Raw genomic sequence first — 20,459 nt, 5'->3', positions numbered from 1 at the left:
AGATACAGGATCTGATGCTAAAGACAGAGAAAGTACATGTGCCTTTTTAGAAATATCACAATGAAAACCCTTGCTTCTAGTGAATGAAACACTTTACTTCATACACTGAACCCTGAAAAAAAAGTAAGAATAAAAGAGAACGAACGAATTTAAAAATTTGAATGCAAGTATAAGATTTTAGAAATGTGACATCGGACTGTTACTCTAAGTGTCTTGGAACAGCAAATAGGGACATGTGAAACCTTCTTATTCTTGTCCTGACATCCTAGCTTCAATATCAAATGCTAATAATGTAATAAGAAAGACATCTGAAAGCAAGGGGGATTTGCATGGGCCTGTGTTTTGTTGTGCTTTGCTCTAACTCCTTTGGCTGGCTCTACTGATGGTTGTTCTTCAGCCTCCTTGAAGAGAATGTTGAGTTGTAAAGATCATAGCCAGTCATTTTAAGGCTCACATATTAGCTTCAGTGATGAGGGTTTACAGATATACAAACCTATTCTCTCATTTTCTTCTTAAAATCTTGGGAACTCCATGATATCTCCCATGCCTGACTTTCTTCCTTGGTGAAATGGGTTGCTTGACAGCCAGCTCAACTACTAATGTAAGTCACCACAACAGGTACGGAGTCAAATACCAACCCAACAGGCTGGGAGCCAAATGAGGAAAACGAAGATGAAACAGACAAATACCCCAGTTTTTCTGGATCAGGCATTGATGATGATGAAGATTTTATCTCCAGTACCAGTAAGAATACTCAATTACAGTAGAACCATTTATGCAAGGCTTGTTGAGGGACCTAAATGTTACAGTATCTCTCTTGGGAAGCGGATGATGTGAACAATGACTGAATCTGTAATTTTTACCTTAATTCCATTCTAATGAGACTTTCGGAGGAGGAAATACAATTTCATAAATGGGAATCAAAAATATTGTTGGGAAAAAATAGTTCATAAAATTTCAGACACCCAGAAAGTGTTCTTCCTGTTCTGTTCATCAATGTTTGCTTTATAGAAATATCTACATTATCATGTGTGACTGGGGGGTGGCTTTTTAAAGCACCACAGCTAATATTCATTGTGTCCCTGCTGTGCCAGATGATAGGAACACAGGGATGGAAAGGCCAGAACTTTTTCCTACCAGAGGCTCACAGACTGCTAGGGCAGATGTTCAGACTTCCTCCTCATAGGAGGATGGTCATTAAAAATTGTACATGACACAAATTGAAAGCTTAGGAGGCCCAAGAATGACTTAAAAAAGAAGTCCGAGCTCAAGAACTACCTCAATTAAACAAAAAATGGTTATGAAATTAAACCAATTAAATGAAAAAAAAACTCAAAAAGTTCCAACAAATTAATCTGGACACTAATCTGGACAGAATGGCACTGGAAGGCCACCACAGCCTTAAAAAGACAAATAGTTACACTACTAAAAGCAAATAGTGACACCATTGTGTTACCATGTCCAAACCTATGAGCTCTATAAAACTTCCTATGGACACTGGGGTGGAGATTGTAGAGGAGAACATCCCATCTTGCCAGATGACAAATTCCGTATACTTGTCCTAGGTGAAGATTTTGTTGGAAAGAGATGAGAATTATAAAGCAGATTCAACTAACTTTTGGATACAGGGTTTTGGAATGCTGTATCAGCTACCATAGACAATAAGAGTATTATCTATTCTATTAAAATTGGAGGACTTCATTCCCAAGTGAATAGTACCTAGGGAGGGCAGGATCTGTAAGTTAGCTTGTGGCTTGAAGGCATCTGGAGTGTGTGGCAGTGATACTGCAAATACTAGAGACAAACCCGATTTTCTATATGTAGACTTGAGTGGTGTATTTCTTGGGTTGGATTCCTCTGCAGAGCTTAGGAAGTTAAGAAAAGATCCAGAGGAACTCCACATATTGATCATTACTATGAAAGTGTCTTCTAGGTTCAGGATGTAGCTTCCTTGCAGATATTCTATATGGTTGGGTTCTGGGAGATAAAGCTCCTATGCTCCCCTCCCCCATCTTTATAGAGTGTATTCAATTTCAGTTCATTTTTCTATGTAACACATATACCGTTTAATTCAACAGGATGCACTTTTTCTTTTGGAGACTTGGGCTAACTACCACTTTTTCAAGATTATTAGAAATGTGGCTAATGACTATAAATTATTTTCTTAACTTGTGAAATGGTTTTGTGTTATTTGAGTATCAAAATAGAATTTTAAGGAGGTTGAACTTGCAAACAGCATATATTTGCAAATAGCAAATATATTTCACAAAATATATTGTTTCAGATTTTGTCAAAATGGATCTTTTTGCACCTTCTGCTCTAGATTTCCTATTTTGCATGCTGTTGTTGGGGCATTGGTGAACTGACAAGTCTTTGTTTTCCAATACGCTGTGCTGATGGTAGATGGTTACTTCTGGCTCTTTTCTATAAGCATATGCATATTGGTCGTCTTTTGTTAGCTGTAAATGGCTTGCTTATATCATGCTTTGTATCCAATGGGACTCTCATGGATATTTAGTATATGATCAGAAAAAAGTAGCTGAGCCAAATGGCTCTATGAAACAGGTATTCCTTCCAAAAACCATCTACAGGAAAGCTTTGGATTTTGTGATTCCTCTGTTATAACTCAGCTATCAACTTCTTCAGCTTGAGGATCTACAGTTAGCACACCTGCCAATGATACCAATGAATGGCTTGGACATTCAGGAGCAGAGGGTTCCTGTGATTTGCATGAATGGGCAAACCTCTTCACTGCTTTGGTCATTATTGGTGGAGGGTTAGTGCTTTCAAAGCTTATCTTCCTTCTGCTACAACATCCTTTGCTATTATATTCAGAAGATCTCATGTTCAAAACCCAAAGGCATTCTATGATAGAATTCAAAGGACATTGAGATGCAAAGCAACATGGTGGATGAAGCTAAGGCTCTGTCCTTCTCCGTCATGTCCACTCACCCATCTATACAGCCCAGTATAGATGAGCTGCTGTGTAGTCTACAGAAGAGACCAATGTACAAAGCAAGCAGTGAAGGCTCAAGAAATAACATTTTCCTAATTGCCTCAATCATCATTATGACAGTTGCAACTACTCCAAGGGTTTCTGCCCACACAGAACAGAACCAGGACCAGACCCAGTGGAAGCCAACCCATTCAGACCCAGACGTACTACTTCAGACAACCACCAGGATGCCTGGTAATAAGTTATGCATGTATCATTAATGATACTTTCTCTCAAAGCTTATGATGCTATGAAGGTCAAACCTTTGTATGCGATAAGAAAATTAATTAAGGTCTCATCACGAATTCTTAGTGAACTTTCCACACAGGAGTCATTTATCAACCATACTTCCTGGACATAAGGCATTTTATGTCACTTTGTTATAAAAATGAATATATCTGAATGGTTTATGGTACTCTCTATGACAAAGTGGCTATTCTGGAATAATAAGTAATATGAAAGAATTTTGTACCTGTTCATTTTCTCTTGGGACAAATTAGTGAAATCTCTCAGATTTATTGAGAGTAAGTACTCAGAGATAGTGCTTAGGCACAGGACCAGTAGATAGATAACATGTACTTTAGTGGAAGAAGAGAATTATTAACGAGTATTTGATTAAAAGTCACAGTATACTTAACCATCATTGCAACAGATATAGACAGAAACAGCACCAGTACTCATGGAGAAAATTGGATCCAGGAACCACAGCCTACTTTCAATAACCATGAGTATCAGGATGAAGAGGAGACCCCACATGCTACAAGCACAAGTAAGAAGGATGATGCACTGAAGTTCTGGTACCCAAGTTATCAGAGATGCTGTTTAGCTGTTGACTACGTCTTTTGGGTCTGCATGGTAAATTTATCTGCAGAGCCTGAAAGGGGCCATTTTTAAAAATAAGGAATAAAGATACCAAGTTGTCAGATTTTCCAAGAGAAAAGATTGCTTACAAAGTAGATTTGAGATGCTGGTTTTGTGTTAATGGTTCCTAAGCGTTCTGTTTTGATAGCTGCTGTGTGTTTTTGGAAATGTGTGATGCGAGTGTGCCCTTCAGGTATTAAGTTTTGGATCTGGGAGAAAAGCTTCACGAGTGGGCAGATCTTTAGAGTCTTCTTCCATGAAGCTCTGTGATACACTCTCTTTTATCACACTCTTTTTCTTGCTCTTTGGTAGAATGGAACCCCTTCTGTCCTTGGCGAGAAGTCAGAGACTCCTATGGTCTCTGTTTTAATTCTAAGCTACCTTTCTTTTGTTTAAACAGGGCAAGTTGGGAAAGGCCCTGATGCTCCTACTGTTCTTTCTACTTATAGACAAATATTTCAAGTTTTTCAAAAACAATCTCATGTTTCACCAATGGATTGTGAACCTAGGACAAGAAAACAAAGAAAAAAGGGAAAACTACTCATCTTTCATCTGTATCTCAGAGAAATGTCTAATAATTTGGAATACAACTGATCCTTGAGATGATATTTTATAGCATTTTTAAAGTTATGACTCAATCTCCATTTTTGTATACTTGAACATTCTTAAAGGGAAATGTAAGAAACAACTACTTAGAAACCAAAGAAACGCTGGTTAGTGGTGGTGCATCCCACCAGCACTTGGGAAACAGAGGTGGGGGGATTTCTGAGTTTGAGGCTATCCTGGTCTACAGAGTGAGTTCTAGGACAGGTAGGGCTATATAGAGAAACCCTGTCTCGGAGAAAAAAAAAAGAAGCCAAAGAAACTTAGGATTTCTTGGTTTGATGGATGTGTTCACAGAGAGTCAAGGAAAGCAATTAGATATGAGGTAGTAAGTCCTGGGCATTGTATTGAATGTCTGACAGACATTGTGAGAGACATCTGTTATTTATTCCAGTAAAGTTGATATAAATATTAAGGATTGAATTAACCAAGAAGTAGAATGTTGAAAAATAGAGGGGAAACAGATGTCTCTTAGGAATCGGACCCATTCCAGTCTCCTGTGGGGTCTATCAGAAATATTATCAATTACTGTAAAACATTTGCTCTTAAGAAGAATGCTAATTAAGAAACTTGGAATTAATGTGTCTAATGTCAAAATATGATGGTTGAGAGGCATCCTTATACTAAGAAACTTTGAGAACCCAGATACAGTTAACAAAAAGAAGTTACTGTCAATGTTTGCAAAAAATTCATATGACTTCACTGAGGGGACATTACAACTTCCAAAAGAGTCAGCCCTTATGGAATACAGTGGAAGTCTACTGTTACTAACACATTTCCTGACTGTTCTGAAAATGCCAAGGCATGTTTGGATACTTGAAGGTCCATTATATTTATATGAGAGATGATAATGTGAATGTAGACATATGTGTAAGCTTGTGAGCACACATGTGTGCTTAATAACTTAAAATAATAGAAACTAACTTAAGATTTTGAGCCTTTCTCCCTTTGGACAATCAGTTAATTTCCAAAATAGATAGAAAATTATGAAAGCAAAATTAGCATGAGTCCCATTTAAAAAGCATATTTGCTATTACAAAGTCGCACACATCATTTTCTAAGATAATGAGATAGAGTGAATTTTGTTAAGACACAAAGTTCATTTGGTTTGGCAATTTATATGCTTTAGTTTTCTTGATGAATCAGAAATTGGCCATGAACTGTTACAGATGAAAATGTCAGTGGCTTTCTGACTTTCCCAGGAAGCACCCTGATGGGATTTTATCCCAGTCATCTCGACTTTTAAAAACAATGCTTGAAAGGTTAAGCCTGTCTGATACTGTTATTATTTATATAATTCCCCAACTGGCTAGAATAGGTTTTTCTTCCACTGAATTAACTTTGTTAAGAAGAGATTTTTAGCAATTATAAATGTCCCTAGACAATCACATAGTAGATCAGTGTAGTAACATCCCAGGCATCCCGAGAGCATGCACACCAGCCATTTCTGCTGAGTGTTAGTATAGGTTATGCAGCCTGTTTGCAAAGGTTTTCTATTACAGCAGTGGTGTGAGTTGTTATATAACATGTTTTCTCCTGAAAAACCACCCAAATATGAAGATTATTCTTCCAACAGAGGCACTGTCAGAATATGTAAAGCCATAGACAATATTAAATCAGGAATAATACTGAGAGTTCATAATTCACAGGTCAGCATCTAGTCCTGACTTCGTGCTCTTCTGGCACATGATTGTGGTACATGATTTTCAGAAAATGAAACTTGTTTTCCCATCTGAAAAATTAACAGGTTGCATGTTGAAGTTCTAGAATCTACCTTTCAGAATATTAGTAACTGGTTGCTATTATCTTTCTATCTATCTATATATCTCTGTGTGTATGTATGTATTGCCCATCCATCTACCATTCTATGTATATATGTATATGTCAATCATCATCTATGTATGCATATATCTATCAACTATTTATTATCATCTATGTATGTATGAATCATCTGTCATCTATCATCATCTATATATGTATACATCTATCTATCTACTTATCTATCATCTATGTATTTTGTATCTATCATCTATGTATATATATTTGTAGTATCATGTATGTATGTATGCATATGTCTGTCTATCTATCTCTCTATCTATCATCTATCTATCTCTCTATCTATCTATCATCTATCTTTCTATTTCTACCTGAATGCAGAAAGGAATATCAAGACATATCAGAGGGTTTGTTAAGAAACTGGACAATATGGCTCACCATTATCATTCTCCTCTCGCCTGGGCAGCTCCTAATAGTACAACAGAAGAAGCAGCTACCCAGCAGGAGAAGTGGTTTGAGAATGGATGGCAGGGGAAGAACACCCCTACCCCAAGTGAAGACTCCCATGTGACAGAAGGGACAACTGGTAATGGAGGGTTTCACAATGTGGGTGGAAACTACCTTCTGAGTTCAGTGCTGGACATTGAAGATACTGCACTGAAGGAAGTGGTCTATTTCTTAATGCATCATGTTGAAGTAAACACAGATTCAGAATCTAAATGCTCCTAAAAAGCTACCCAGCCAGGCATAGATAGAAGCACACAAAAGAAAGTGTCTTTCATATCCAAATTGAGGTATCAGTGAGACAATGAGAGAGCTCCTTTCCAATTAAAATCACCTTTCTGCTTTGTAAAAATCATTCAATATATAACAAGACTCTGCTTTTTCCTTATATTTATGTGAAATACTAGTCTTAATCAGAAACCTAGTGTTGGGGGATTGGATCCATGCATTACAAGAACAACAAAAAGCACCTATGTGATATCATCAAATCTTTTCTTCTTGCCTGTTTCTTATATATCTCCTCAAATGTACTATTGTTTAATCACATTTTCAAATAAGCCATCTTCTCTATTCTGCAACTGTGGGGTTCTGGGAATTAAACGTATATCTTATCATCTCTGAAGGAGTCTGGATGATAACATGTCTCTGCAAGCTCTGGTGCATGATTCTTTTGTCTGGATGATAAAGCATTGGGATTCACCCTGCTCTGCAAAGTGTGTGAATTCCATGTTATCACTTGGTATCAGTGGGAAATATCTCCATGTTTCCATCTGCAATATAGATGCATAATTTCTTTGCAGTGCATGGCAACTTATAAATGAATCACTAGTAGAACAGCAGGTTTGGTGACTAGCTCGCTGGTGCATTTATTTCTAAGGGATTCTATTGTAATCTTTCTTCCTGTACTTCTACAGTGGCACACAGAATGGAACAAAGGCATAAACCGTGTGCCTACATGCTATTTGCCATTGTTAGAAGACAGTGCTTCTCCATCTGTGCTTTGGTGATGAGTACCACTTTCATGTTTATCACTTGGGAAGCTATTACCTTATGTCTTCTGTATATCACCTCCAGCTCATTGTGCATTTCACTGTGGGATGTGTTTGTCTCAGAGTGACATCGTGCACTTGAGATCTCACACCTCCTTCTTAAGGAGACTGTGGTGGCATGTGTCTAGAATTACTTCCTCTTCCCTTGATACCTATAATTCATCCTCTATCCATCACAGCACTTGTTAATGCTATGCTTTCTCCAGCTCACATGCTGGTGACCAAGAAAGCAAGCATAAATGAAGTCAAACCTGGGAAACATCCTAAACTGATGCAGCTCCTTGTCCCCAGTACTAGAAAGCTATTTCTATTATCATCTATAGGGAATAAAGTCTTTTTTTAGAAGTAAGCTTATATATCCCTGACCAAATGCCAATTAACATTTTGACAATTGTTTGAACTGCATGGTCACAACAGCCTCAGCCCACAACAACCATCCAAGTCAAAGAATAACAACACAGAGTCAAGAGGACGTGTCCTGGACAAATTTCTTCGACCCGATCTCACATCCAATGGGACAAGGTCATCAAACAGAAAGCAAGGGTAATAGTCTCTGAGAGTTTTTAATGTGCTGTGTTTCTTATAATCAACCAAGTGCCTTTTCCCTTTGAATTGTGCCATTGATTTTAGTTCAGTCTACTTTCATAAGCATCCTCATGTGTCTTCAACAATAAGTTTGTTGATACAAGTTGGTAAGGAGTGGATGTGCACATCCATACACACACAAAGTTCTATTTGGAGAGTGAAGAATTTGGCAGAAAGATTAAAAGACAGTTAATCTTAGGCTGACAAGAGTAGAAGTTATTTCTCCTAAGGGAGAGGTGGGTTATTTCTTACTTTAAGATGGTCTTATGACATAGCCCAAGCTGGTCTTCAATTCTTGATGGTCTTCCTCCCTCAGTCTCCTGAGTGCTGGGATCGCATATACTGTTATGCCTTTGAAGTCCAAAGATTTTGAAATAAACAACAAATAATGGATTTAGTGACTGTTTCCTTTATAAATTCAAAGATAAATTTTGTTTTTGGTAGAGAAATCCAAGTGGCTAAACAAGTTGGTGAGTAGTTAATGTAAATAAAGAACTTAATGACTCAGAAAATGTTAAAGCTACTTCTTGCCTCATTTAGAGATAATGTGGTATTGAAGGATTTAGGATTTAGACCATTTGCGGCCCTTCTTGAGTGTCTGAATTTAGTGAATAGACGTCTCATACACAAGACAAGAACAATTAAGCAATTTAAAAAGAGCAAAAAGTGAGTTGCAGTTTTGTAAGAAAGGTTGTAAATTATTTCACTATTTTTTATATTTAAAAGCAAATTTCGTTTATTGTAAGAGCAACAGCCTGTTTGACAGAAATATCAAGAATTGATAGCCTCTGCTCTCTCAGTATTCAAGAAATGGAAGACTCTGTTTCTACCACACTCATGGATAGAGTCGTTTGTTGTTTTGTTTGTTTGTTTGTTTGTTTTAAAAATACCCTTATCACAGAAATGTAACATTCTAAAAATAACCAATAGAGGGGTACATTTTTTCAGAGAAGTTTCACTTAGATGTCTTTTCTGGGTACAAATTACCAGCCTTATACTCTACATGTATTTGAATTGAAATACATCCTAATAGTTCAGTGACTATATCTCTCCATATTAGATATCTACACTTCCTGTTGTCTCCACCTGTTTCTGTGTTTATTTTGTGAAACAAAAGCAAAGAGACAAAAGGGGAGACAAGGGAAGCCACTGTCTGTTTGAAAACTTTTAAATCACTGTTGTTTTGCTTTATTTGGCCTGGTGAGCAGGAGATGACGAAATGATGCTTGTGTGTGTTCTTCGTCTCCATGTGTCTGACTGTACTTGTCTATCTTAGAATGAATCAAGTCACACATGGGTCATGCTTCTGCCCCTTTGCAGAGACTGTAAGCCCCATTATGTGCTCATGTAACTTCCTTTCAGACTAAGCAAAACAAACCAACAAATAAACGTGACAGCTTTCCTCTACCTCTGTCCTGGAATAAAAACCATGTATACCCTGTGATATTCTTGAAGAAACAATAATTTATCCTAATTCAGGACATGTGAACCTGTTCTTTCCTCTCACCAGGCTGAATATAAATATTGCTTGCCTATAGGACATAAATGGCCCTCGGGTCATTTCCCAGCATAAGGAATATGGCAATAACATCAATTTGATTCCTTCAGATACAGATTCCAGTCATAGTACAACCATTCAGCCTACTGCAGCTCCAAATACCCATTTGGTGGAAGACTTGGACAGGACAGGACCACTTTCAGTAACAACTCGTAAGGATAATGACACACAGTCTCTTTGTTGACTTGTCTTTCTACTTCCCATCTGGTCAAGATGTTGCATTTGCTGGTGGAATGGTGGCAGTCTTTGCTAGGTGGCTTAGCTCACCCCGGGTCTGAATCTGTTTTCATTGTCGGCCTTTCTGGTAGAGTATCTTCTAACCCAAATTTATTTTCATCCATGGCCCACTCCAGAGTCAATGACATTTTATTAACAAAAGGATATGGAAATGTCGTTCATCTCCATTTTCCATCTCTAACTATTCATGTGACACCGAAAACTTATAGAGTGGTGTCTATGTTTTAACTGACACTTTTTTATTCCCACCTTTCTTCCAGGCCAGGCAGAAGAAATATCGTTTTTATGATTGTATGAAGACACATAAGAGCCAGATCATTATAGTGAATAGGGAACTCACATTTAGCTTTTAGAGAAGGGGCGGGGCATGTTGATAATTGACCAAGGTGGCGGAGTCCCTGGAATCAAAAAGAACTATTTGCTAACATCTTTTTCTATCACTACACAGCTACTAGGAAGAAATGTGAAACTTTTAGTACCCTTAATTTTCAACATATTTATAAGGATAGCTCAAGGATCAACCTAAAGCCATTCATAAATTCTTGGCAGAATATCAAAGAAACCCCAAATTAAGAAGACCTCATTTCACTGCTTGATACACATAATGGGCAGAATCCTTTGCAGGACCCCTTTAGACATAGGAAAAAAGCCAGCGGGCATGTGTTGATTTTCATCAATATAAATAGCACCGTGTTAGGCATCAAAGGGGACATAAAGAAGCCTATAAATAGCCCTTGTCAATGCACGACTTGTATTTCCATTTTGTGTTACTGTTGGCTTTTCTTTTTCTGATATTGGCTTTGGGGTTTAGTGAATCTTTCTTTAGTGTTTGGTGGTGGACATGGCTGATGGGTGTGTTTCATGGGGCTTTTGCACCTGCACCTCAGAGGTCAGTGCCTTTCTTCAAAGAACACAAAAGTAAAGAACTCAAAACAGTCAAAGTGATTTCAGATATGGGCAATGATTCAATCTCAATTTGATGCAAATCACTGAAGGCCCTGTGTGTGCCCAGGTGAGCAATTCCTCAGTGAAGAGAAACCCCACTACCGGGGAGACCAAAGCCCTACTAAAAAAGTAGTAACTCAAACGCAATGCTCTCTACAAGTGAATCATATATTTCCTTATAAAGTTACTCTGAGTTCACTGACAGAGATGAGCTTTTTCTTTTGTGTTCACAGACACTACATAGCAATATTTTCCTTATAGTCTAATATCTAGGCAATCTTTATGGTTGAAGGAAAACTAAAATTACGGCACCGCTTTCTATGGTCTCTGTGATCTTTCTTTCTGGGATCCTTGCTGCAGCTGGGTCAAGGTGGTCCAGGGAGGGCAATGCTTTGGCTTGAGCTTCAGATTGAAACTTCACTCAGAGTCAAAGAAGCTAACCAGGGACAAAATATAATTGTTTTGTATCTTTGTATTAATCAGTGGATGATAAAAGGCACAAATATTCTCCCATTGTGTCTGTCCATCGGATATTCTATAACTAGATTGTCCATGTAAGTCCATGTGTTATGGTTTCTAATTAACAATGGCTTCATCCCTCATTGAAACAGCACAGAGTCATTCTCAGAACTTCTCTACATTACCTGGAGAGCTGGAAGAAGATGAAGACCATACAACTTCTATTCTGCCATCTAGCAGTAAGGATCATAAAGTCCAACTGGCTTTTAAGCAGAAATCAAGACTTTATGGGTATTTTGTGGTATCTTTGGTGGTGGTACTTTTGTAGTATCTTTGGTGATGGTGTTTTGTGATATCTTTGGTAGTGGTTCTTTGTAGACTCTTTGGTGGTAGTACTTTTGTGGTATGTTTGGTGGAGGTACATCTGTTGCCTGTTTTTATACATTATTTTTGATCAAAAGGTGTGTCTGGTGATGGTTGCTGAGTTTTCTGCTTTATATACCTTTGAGAAGCCATTGTACATTAGGTACAAACTTTTCTGCTGAATTTTAAAGGTATTAGATTAGGAACTTGGTTTAATAATGATTTGTTTCTGTAAGATTTCTTTGCTCTCCATTCAACTAATATTTCTGATTTGTCTTCTGGACCAAAGCTCTGTGGTATTGGTGACTACAAAGAATGTTGTACTAACACAGAAAAGAAAATTTAAGTAGTAGACTCAGGTCTTTTGGAACTTGAGCTTATAATTCTAGTTGCAGGCAGAATGGTTTCATCTTTCCATCCAATGGTTTGTTTTTACCCCTTCCTCAGAGGTGGATCCAATTGAGACAAAAAGATCAAAATTCTGTAGTACCTGAGGTGATTTCAAAGTCACAATGGAATAACCAATATTCTTGATGACTTAGACAAGTCTTGTAACAAGTGCCTCTTCTGTGTAGTATGTAGTCACCAAAATCTCTTCTGTTGAGTGCTATCTGGCTGGTGTCTTACAAAACATTGTTTTCATTCAGTACCATTTGCTTTTGGTCTTGGAGAACAAAAAGAAAGATGTCTTGGAAACTTTACCTTCTGAAGACAAGCACACAGTGGGTGGTAACCTTACAGGTGTGGGCTTATCATTGACTCCACCTCCATGCAGCTAAGAGTGGTGGTAAAGATGCAAGAAGAGGTGGAAGTCTTCCCAGAGATACAACTACTTCACTAGAAGGCTACACACCTCATTACCCAGACACAATGGAAAACAGGACTCTCTTCCCAGTGACCCCTGTTCAGACTGAGGTCTTTGGAGAAACTGAAGTGACTGTTGCTATGGACTCCAACTTTAATGTTGATGGCCCCATACCAGGTAATTTAGCCATTTGTCTCCTGACTTGCTTCTCTGGAGAAACAACATATATTTTTTCTATTGTAGGTGATATTTTCTGTGCAGGCTGTGATTAGATTACTTTGTGCTGTGGGGATGGTTTTCATCATTGGTCAACAATTATAGTGTCAGCAAACTTGGATTTATTTGAGATTAAATAATGCCTCCATTTCCTGGTATATCATCCTTGTGTGTGTGTGTGTGTGTAACTTTGTTCATATGGTAGATTTTCTTGCTTTGTCTTTTTTTTATTCTTTGATATATTAACTTGAATCATGTGAAATTGATATTTTGATGGATGAAAATATTTGAATATTAGCGATTTTATTTGATTCAGATAATATATTCTGCCTATTTAGCAGTGCTTTACTAAACATTCAAATGATTTTCATATGCTGCTATCTTTGCTCTGAAATTACCTTTAATTAGTGATGGACTGATTTGTTTTAATTTTGGTGATGGATTGGTATATAAACTTTTTCTATTTGTGGTGTGCTCCAAAGTTTATGATTTATTATTAATAAACTGAGACCCTCATTTTTATTATAATAGTAAATATATGACTTACTCAATTAAGTCTGACATGGACCCAGAACAAAACTTTTATCTCAAGTAAGCAATCCTTTTCACTTCTTTATTTCTTAGTTTGTGTTAAGAAACTAACACTATAGAAGGGAAATTGGAAAGGGATTTCTGTGGTTAAGAAACTAGCCACCTCCTCCCACTAGTGCCTGTAATCTGGGTACCTCTTACAATTCAACCATTGACACAGTAAAGATGAATACATTTAAATATAAATATGTACGCACATGCACATATACCTAATTTGTAGAAAGACTCTACCTCCTCCACTCTCCCAAAAGACAAGTAAAAAAATTATCTCATGGGAATCCCATATGCAAAGCAGAACATCAAACATTCTGATTGATGGAGGGAGGGAAAATCCAGGGTGTTATATGTTTGGTGCAGTCCCTCTGGCTTCCTACTCTAGGGCTTCAAGAAAAGGAGCTTTTAAAAACAGTAACTTCAGGAAGTATTGGCAAAACCAAACCCCCTTATACTCTGAAGGCTTTTGATAATTGTCCTTATTGATAATCTTCTTTTCCTCATTAAAATCTCCAAGTGCTGTTGTTAGATTCATGCTGAGTGAGTCAAAGGAGTGCCACGAATATTCTCATGCTAAAAAGGCCCTGTCATGCTACTTAATGGATTTGCATTTAAAATGACGATTTGGGGAATAGTTTCTTAGGTGATTTGCAGAGTCTACTTGCTAGCAAATAAAACACTTTCTACCAAATTAGTACTCCCCTGTGCTGATGCCATCTAATCAATGTAAGAAAGGCAATGGTGCTGAGGGATATCCTTCAGTTCTTTGTGAATTCAGTGATTAGTAAATGGTCTGATTCTCATCCTCTGTTTTAATCCAGAAGAAATACAGAGTATATTTTTTGAGCATAAATATTTCTGTACACTGAACATAAAGCATTGAAACATGCAAAGGCAGTTGTGGTGATGGACCTGGTGAAGGCGATGGTTTTGGAAATGGTGATTTTGGTGGTGGGAGTCTTGGTATGGCATTTCATCAAGTGCTGTGGTCTGTTATTATGATCCTTCTCCAAGGAACAAAACAGTCTCTCTATAATAGTTATGCACAATTACAAGCAAGCCCACCTCTCCTAACCAGGGAATCACATACAGAGCATCTCACGGTATTCTCTTTTCTGACACCTTTGTAATGATCTGTACCAACTTAGGAACCCTTGTGCATATTTGTTTCCTGTATGATTTGACCTTTGGACTTAAGATTAGCTACTCTCCAGTTTGTCTCTACCTAAAGCTTTCTGGTCCTAGATATTTGAGAAGAAGGGATTGTATCGATGATTGTTGATCATGTGGGCTTAACTTTTTAAAGAAAACGTGAATTGAGACGTCTTCCAATGCTCGTCCATGTCATTCACACCATATCACTGATTCTTAATTACACTTAAGTTTGACCCTTCTCTGGATAAATGTTTATTTTTCCCTTTGAGCCTTTGTCTCGTTCTTTTCTAAGATTCTTTTGTTGCAGATTCAGAGAAACCTCCTTCCGTGCTGTATAGTCTGATCCATAGTGAACCCACTTAAGTGACCATATTCTAGTATCAAAATCCTTATTCGAGCTATGAAGTATCTCATTCAAAACTCAGCTCCGTGAAAGCATCATACTATTTTTCTTGGAATAGTTCTTAGCTCTATTCTTCGATTTCTACCCACACAAGTATTTTTAGTGCTCATCCAGGATGGCCTGTGCTGCTTCAGTTTCCTTAATTTTGATTAAAGATCTAGCCTGTTCATCGATGTCTTAAAGGATGAACAATGCCTTCTTCGTTTTCCTTAGCAGATGATGACTTTCTGAACATGCAGTCAATGAAAGGGAAGATGACAGAGTGAATGGAGACACAATGCTGACTGGTTTTATTGTTTATTATTCTAGGAGATAGAGACTCATCCATGGACCCCAGTGGGGGTTCCCGAACTGTGACTCATGGATCCGAATCAGCTGGTGAGTATAAAATATTCAGTCACTGTTATAATCTCTGAAGCCAATGATTGCTAATGAAGCATGCGTCAGCGCCCCTAGAGAATTGTTTCACACTTTTTTCAAACATGTATTTTCAGTCACAGGGAAGGCTTATTAAATCACTTTGCTGGACCCCACCCTGAAGTTTCTGATTCAGAAGGTCTGGGGTGGAGCCCAAGCGTTTGTATTCCTAATAAATTCCCATTCGTCCTGATACTGCTGGGATGGGCACTAAGACAACTAACACTCTAGCAGAAGAGCTTCCCTGTGAAAGGGTCTGGGAAAATTCAAGCAGTACTACTCTGCTGGCTAGTTTTATGGCAACTTGACACAAACAAACTAGAGTCATCAGAGAGAAGGGAGCCTCCATTGAGAAAATGCCTCTGTAAGACTGGGCAGTAGGCAAGCCTGTAGGACATTTATTTAGTTAATGATTAATGTGGGGTGGCCCAACTCATTGTAGGTGAGACCACTGCTCAGCTGGTATTCCTGTATTCTATAAGAAAACTGAGTAAGCCACCAAGAGCAAGCTAGCAAGCAAACTTGCCCCCATGGCCTCTGCATCAGCCTGCCTCTGGCCAGGGTTGAGTTCCTCCTGTCTTGCTTTCCCTCTGTGGACTGTAACATAGAAGCCAATTAAACCCTTTCATCTCCAAGTGGATTTTTGTCATGGTGTCACACATAGTATCACACTATGTGACCCTAATAAGGACAACCCCATTTTACACTGCCCATTTTGAAGTCAATAAGAGGGCTCTTTAGCATAAAATAGCTTGGCTTTGATCCTTAATCCTCTACCTATAAATTGAGCACGATGATGACAGGGTCTGAGATTCAATGTCCTAGCTGATAATCTGGATATAATCCAGGGCACCCTTTACAAACCAAATGACAGAATAAATACCTGGAAAGTGATTAGCATACACCTGATAATGTAGCCAGCATTTCAAAATTTACTGTGTGCCAGGAAGATTTCATTTCTACATTGAGCTACATGAAACTGATATTTCTGTAGGACAAGTGATCCTAATACCGTGGAATTTAGAGCTCGTTTACTATTAATGTATCTAATTTACTTGCAAACCCTATAGTATATGAAAACACTATTACCATCATCTTATTACAGATAAGGGGACTGAGGTAAGAGGTGAGAAAGGTAAGAAGAGGGAAGCAACTTGCCAACTTGCTATGACCAGAAAGTGGTGCAGCCAGGTTTCCAGCCTGGGGTCTCATATTGCCTCTCCTAAGCCCAATCTAGAAGAAAATTCCATAATGACCGTAATTACTGCCAGACATGCATTATTAAATAGACTGCTGTTGGCCATGACTCAGATCAGCCCCTGGAAACATTACTCCAGGCAGCAAAGTCTGACATGAGGCAAGCTTACTTCTAATCCCTAATGCTGGGGTTACAGAGGCATTCTCTTAGCACCGCCTTCTGTGAGCTCCTGATTATTACAAATCTCTGTGGTCCGTGGGATCCAGGGAATCCACACAAATTAGCAGGCGCTGCTGCGTGAGTTTGGGGCAAGTGCTGCCTCTAGTGTTGTAGTAAATCTGGGCATGGATCTTTACTTGGCAGCTTTGATAACAGCCTTTAAATGTAGGAGCTCTGGGGTGTAGGGCTCTTAAGAAATCATCCTAAAATACAGAGTCATGTTTCAAACTCCATGGGCTCTTTAGAACACTTGGTATTCCCCAGCTTTAGTTTCCTTGTTAGTAAAAATAAACCTCAGCTCATCTACCTCAGTTATCGAGGTTTCACAAGTCAAGGTATTGAGAAAGTAAGAGATTCCTGTTTGAAGGCATAGTTTCCAAAGCCAAGAGAGCTCTGTAACTATGAGTGTAGCCTGTGAGCAGCAGAGGCTTCATACAGAAGCTTGCTGGAAGTGCCTAATCTTGCCCCATCGAGAGATATAGACTGGCTGAGGGTCTGAGTTGCTCAAGGCCCTCCCCTTCAGCTGATTTGTGTGCTCTCCTCTCTGCTGCCTTTCTCATAGTCGAATGATCTCTGTGCCATGTCTGGGGTTAGGCCACATTTCCAAACCGGTGTGTCTAGTGCCCTGTGTTGCAGAACTAGTTCTCCGGGCCTGTTCTTCCCTGGTTAGATTTATGGAGCTCTGGGGCCTGTCTGTGGCCCATCCTCTCGGGCTTTTGCTTGAAGTGAGAATCAGGTGGGTGGGAACTGGTCTTTTTCCTTTGGCTCCTGTGCAGGTGTCTATTGTTCAAACAGGAGGTTTCATCTTGTGCACACACCTAGATCTTTCCTTGCTGGGAGCACTTCTTTGGAAAAGGAAAATAAATAGATTATGATCTATTAATGGCCTCCTTTTCAAATATCAAAGGCTGCTGTGAGTCAGACAACAGAGACCAGTGGGAGTGACTCTACCTTTACAGTGGTTTTCAAGGCCAAAGTTCTCCAGTTTGGGGGTGGATACGCCATGACTTGTGCGTACAAAACCTGACAGTTGCTCAGGTCACTGGCAGGTGGGTAGAAAAATTGCCTTGGACTCTTCTGAGATCTGTGAAGGACGGGCCCCTCTCAGAATAGGATGAGGTCTGCTGAAACAACGCAGATGTTCCTTGACTCTATTTTGTTTGATCTTTAGCAAATACAGCAAAATATACAAACCATATCTAACCTATGTGGTTAGATTTTAGCACTCACTCTGCAGAGTCTAAAGTTTGACCCTCTCTGATCTTTTCCTTTAAGCCCAGATATCCTGGCCAACGGGCTAACCAAACAGTCTTGTCTGGGCTTCTCTTTCCTTGGTGACCTTCAAGATTCCAGAGTAGGGTGCTGCATAGTAGCAAGGAGTAAAGAAAGAAATGAAACAGAAAACTAATACTTCTTTTTTAGATGTGGAAAAGACATGGTCTTCCTTGTTTTGAAAAGGCACCTGGCTTTGACTCGGGGATTGTCTTCTTCTCATAATGCTTCTTTGCAAGTAGGGAGTTTTGTTCATTTCCTTATTTGTTTTTTAACAGTAGAAATAATTCATCTTTCCATTATGTTTCACTGTATTAGCATAGACTCTATTAACCTCTTATTTATAAACAGAAAAAGACAGTGTAACTGCCCCCCCCACACACACAATGGCAAAAATAAAATCTGCATTCACACAAATACCTACAGTGTTCATACTAGTTTGCTTTCAATCACTGTGATAAAGACCTTCACCAAAGTACCTTAGGGTGGGAGAGATCTATTTGACTTTCACATCCAGAGTCATGGTACACTAAAGAAAGTCAGGGCAGGCACCTGGAGGCAGAAACTGAAGCAGACACCATGTAGAAATGCTACTTATAGCTTCCTCTCTATGGACTGCTTAACTTGAATTCTTATACCACCCAGGACCATTTGTCAGAGGTGGCACTACCCTGGTGAGCTGGGCTCTTCCATATCAATAATCAAGGAAGTTCCCCCCACAGATTTACTTATCTGATGGAGGCATTTCCTCATTTGAAATTCCCTCTTCACAGATGACTTGGGCTTGCTTGTATCGAGTTGATAAAAACTGACCAGCACAATTTGCATGTGATTTTTTTAGACTTACTTTGGGCTTTCTGAAATATATAAATACATTAGGTATATTATTAAAATGAAGATGTCGTTTCTGGAGGTTTTGAGTGTTGCTTGAGATTTTTGTATTTCTAGCCAGCTGCCTAGTGAGGAGGTCCTGTTGGCTCACTGTTTGTAGAACTAATAAATACATACAACTACTCTTATCATATACTTCTTTAAGCCTTTGTAAGATAACAATGAAGTAGTTTCTGTTATGATACTCACTTTAAAAGTGAGAAAACAGAGAGTTAGGGATAATGACTTGGTCAGGCACATATTGCTACTAAGAGGCAGAATTAGGCCCTAAACCCAGGGTTGAATAGCTCTGGAGCTCAAGTTCAAACAGTGGCCATCACTGTATTTGGAAGCTGTAGCTTAGTCACTCTCAACTTTCTTGGGAGGTCTTGAGAGATGATCTCTTTTGCCTAACATTTTATAACCTTCGGTATCTTGAATCTATTTATAGTTTCTAGTGAGGCTGTGGTTGGAGGGTAGCCCAGCACCGTGTTGTGGAAGGGAACTCCTGAGTATATATTCCAAACTTGGGCTGAAAGAGCTTGTTTCTTTTTCTCTTAGGACACTCAAGTGGGAATCAAGACAGTGGTGTGACCGCAACTTCTGGTCCTGCACGTAGACCTCAAATTCCAGGTAAGTTTCCCACCATGAAGCAAACATTAGGTAATTACAGCAAGATTCTCAGAATATATAAGATGAGACCTCATCAAATGCACATCTGGCTCCCCTCTGCAAACTTAAGTATGAATACAAATGCTACAGTCTCCTTGTAGTCCTCATGGTTTCCCCCTGTAGGTGCCCATTAGGTGGATGAGCTCACATTGAGGCCTACCTCAAAGAACTGATGCATCAGTTACTAAGGCATTTTTCCCTCATGAATAATGATGTATCATCCAGAGGACCCCATGGCACACTAAGCCCTTCACAGCTCAACCCAGTTTCTCCTATATTTCTGGCATCAAGGTGAAGTGTGTCATTCTCTTGCATTGGCAGGCAGGGAGGAGATACCAGATCATCTGTGTTGTCTGGAGTGAAAAACATTCCTCGGGTCCTCAAACTGCTCTTCCTGGAGGGACAGTCTGCTAATGCAGCCAGAAGAAACTTTTTATAAAGTCTTACTCACTGTAGGGAGGGGAGATTTGACATCTGGCTGTCCCCGTGCTACAGGATTTAGCATTTGATGCAATTTCTTCTTTTAGCTTGGGGTTGAAAATGAACATGTGTAAAGGGGGAGATTCCACAAAGGAAGTTTCCCTTAATGCTGTAAATTACCCCTTTAACCCTTTCTTTGGAGGACTCCAAAACAGCTTTTCTTGTGGGCCTTGCTCCTGTGTCTCAACTTACTGACCAGCCGAGGAGGCAGGGTATGTCCAAAGGGGGAGTG

The 20,459-nt window shown here is 39.0% G+C and overlaps 1 protein-coding gene across 3 annotated transcripts in view; it reads left to right on the top strand.

Moving 5' to 3' along the window:
• The window catches only part of Cd44 (CD44 molecule (Indian blood group)), an 88,531-nt gene that overhangs the window by 54,660 nt on the left and 13,412 nt on the right, over positions 1-20,459 (top strand). Inside the window, exons 8-17 of one of the 3 annotated variants that reach the window (XM_052183093.1) lie at positions 619-744; positions 3,077-3,190; positions 3,648-3,764; positions 6,702-6,821; positions 8,206-8,331; positions 9,982-10,083; positions 11,725-11,811; positions 12,711-12,917; positions 15,409-15,477; positions 19,637-19,708. In XM_052183093.1, the coding sequence (XP_052039053.1) occupies positions 619-744; positions 3,077-3,190; positions 3,648-3,764; positions 6,702-6,821; positions 8,206-8,331; positions 9,982-10,083; positions 11,725-11,811; positions 12,711-12,917; positions 15,409-15,477; positions 19,637-19,708 (1,140 nt within the window). The remainder of the gene's footprint in view (positions 1-618; positions 745-3,076; positions 3,191-3,647; positions 3,765-6,701; positions 6,822-8,205; positions 8,332-9,981; positions 10,084-11,724; positions 11,812-12,710; positions 12,918-15,408; positions 15,478-19,636; positions 19,709-20,459) is intronic. The other 2 variants (XM_052183091.1, XM_052183092.1) reach the window with 2 other exon arrangements.

This window comes from Apodemus sylvaticus, chromosome 5, assembly GCF_947179515.1.
Source record: "Apodemus sylvaticus chromosome 5, mApoSyl1.1, whole genome shotgun sequence".
In the NCBI taxonomy this organism is placed as follows: domain Eukaryota; kingdom Metazoa; phylum Chordata; class Mammalia; order Rodentia; family Muridae; genus Apodemus; species Apodemus sylvaticus.
This window is presented reverse-complemented; position numbering and strand designations above follow the sequence as displayed.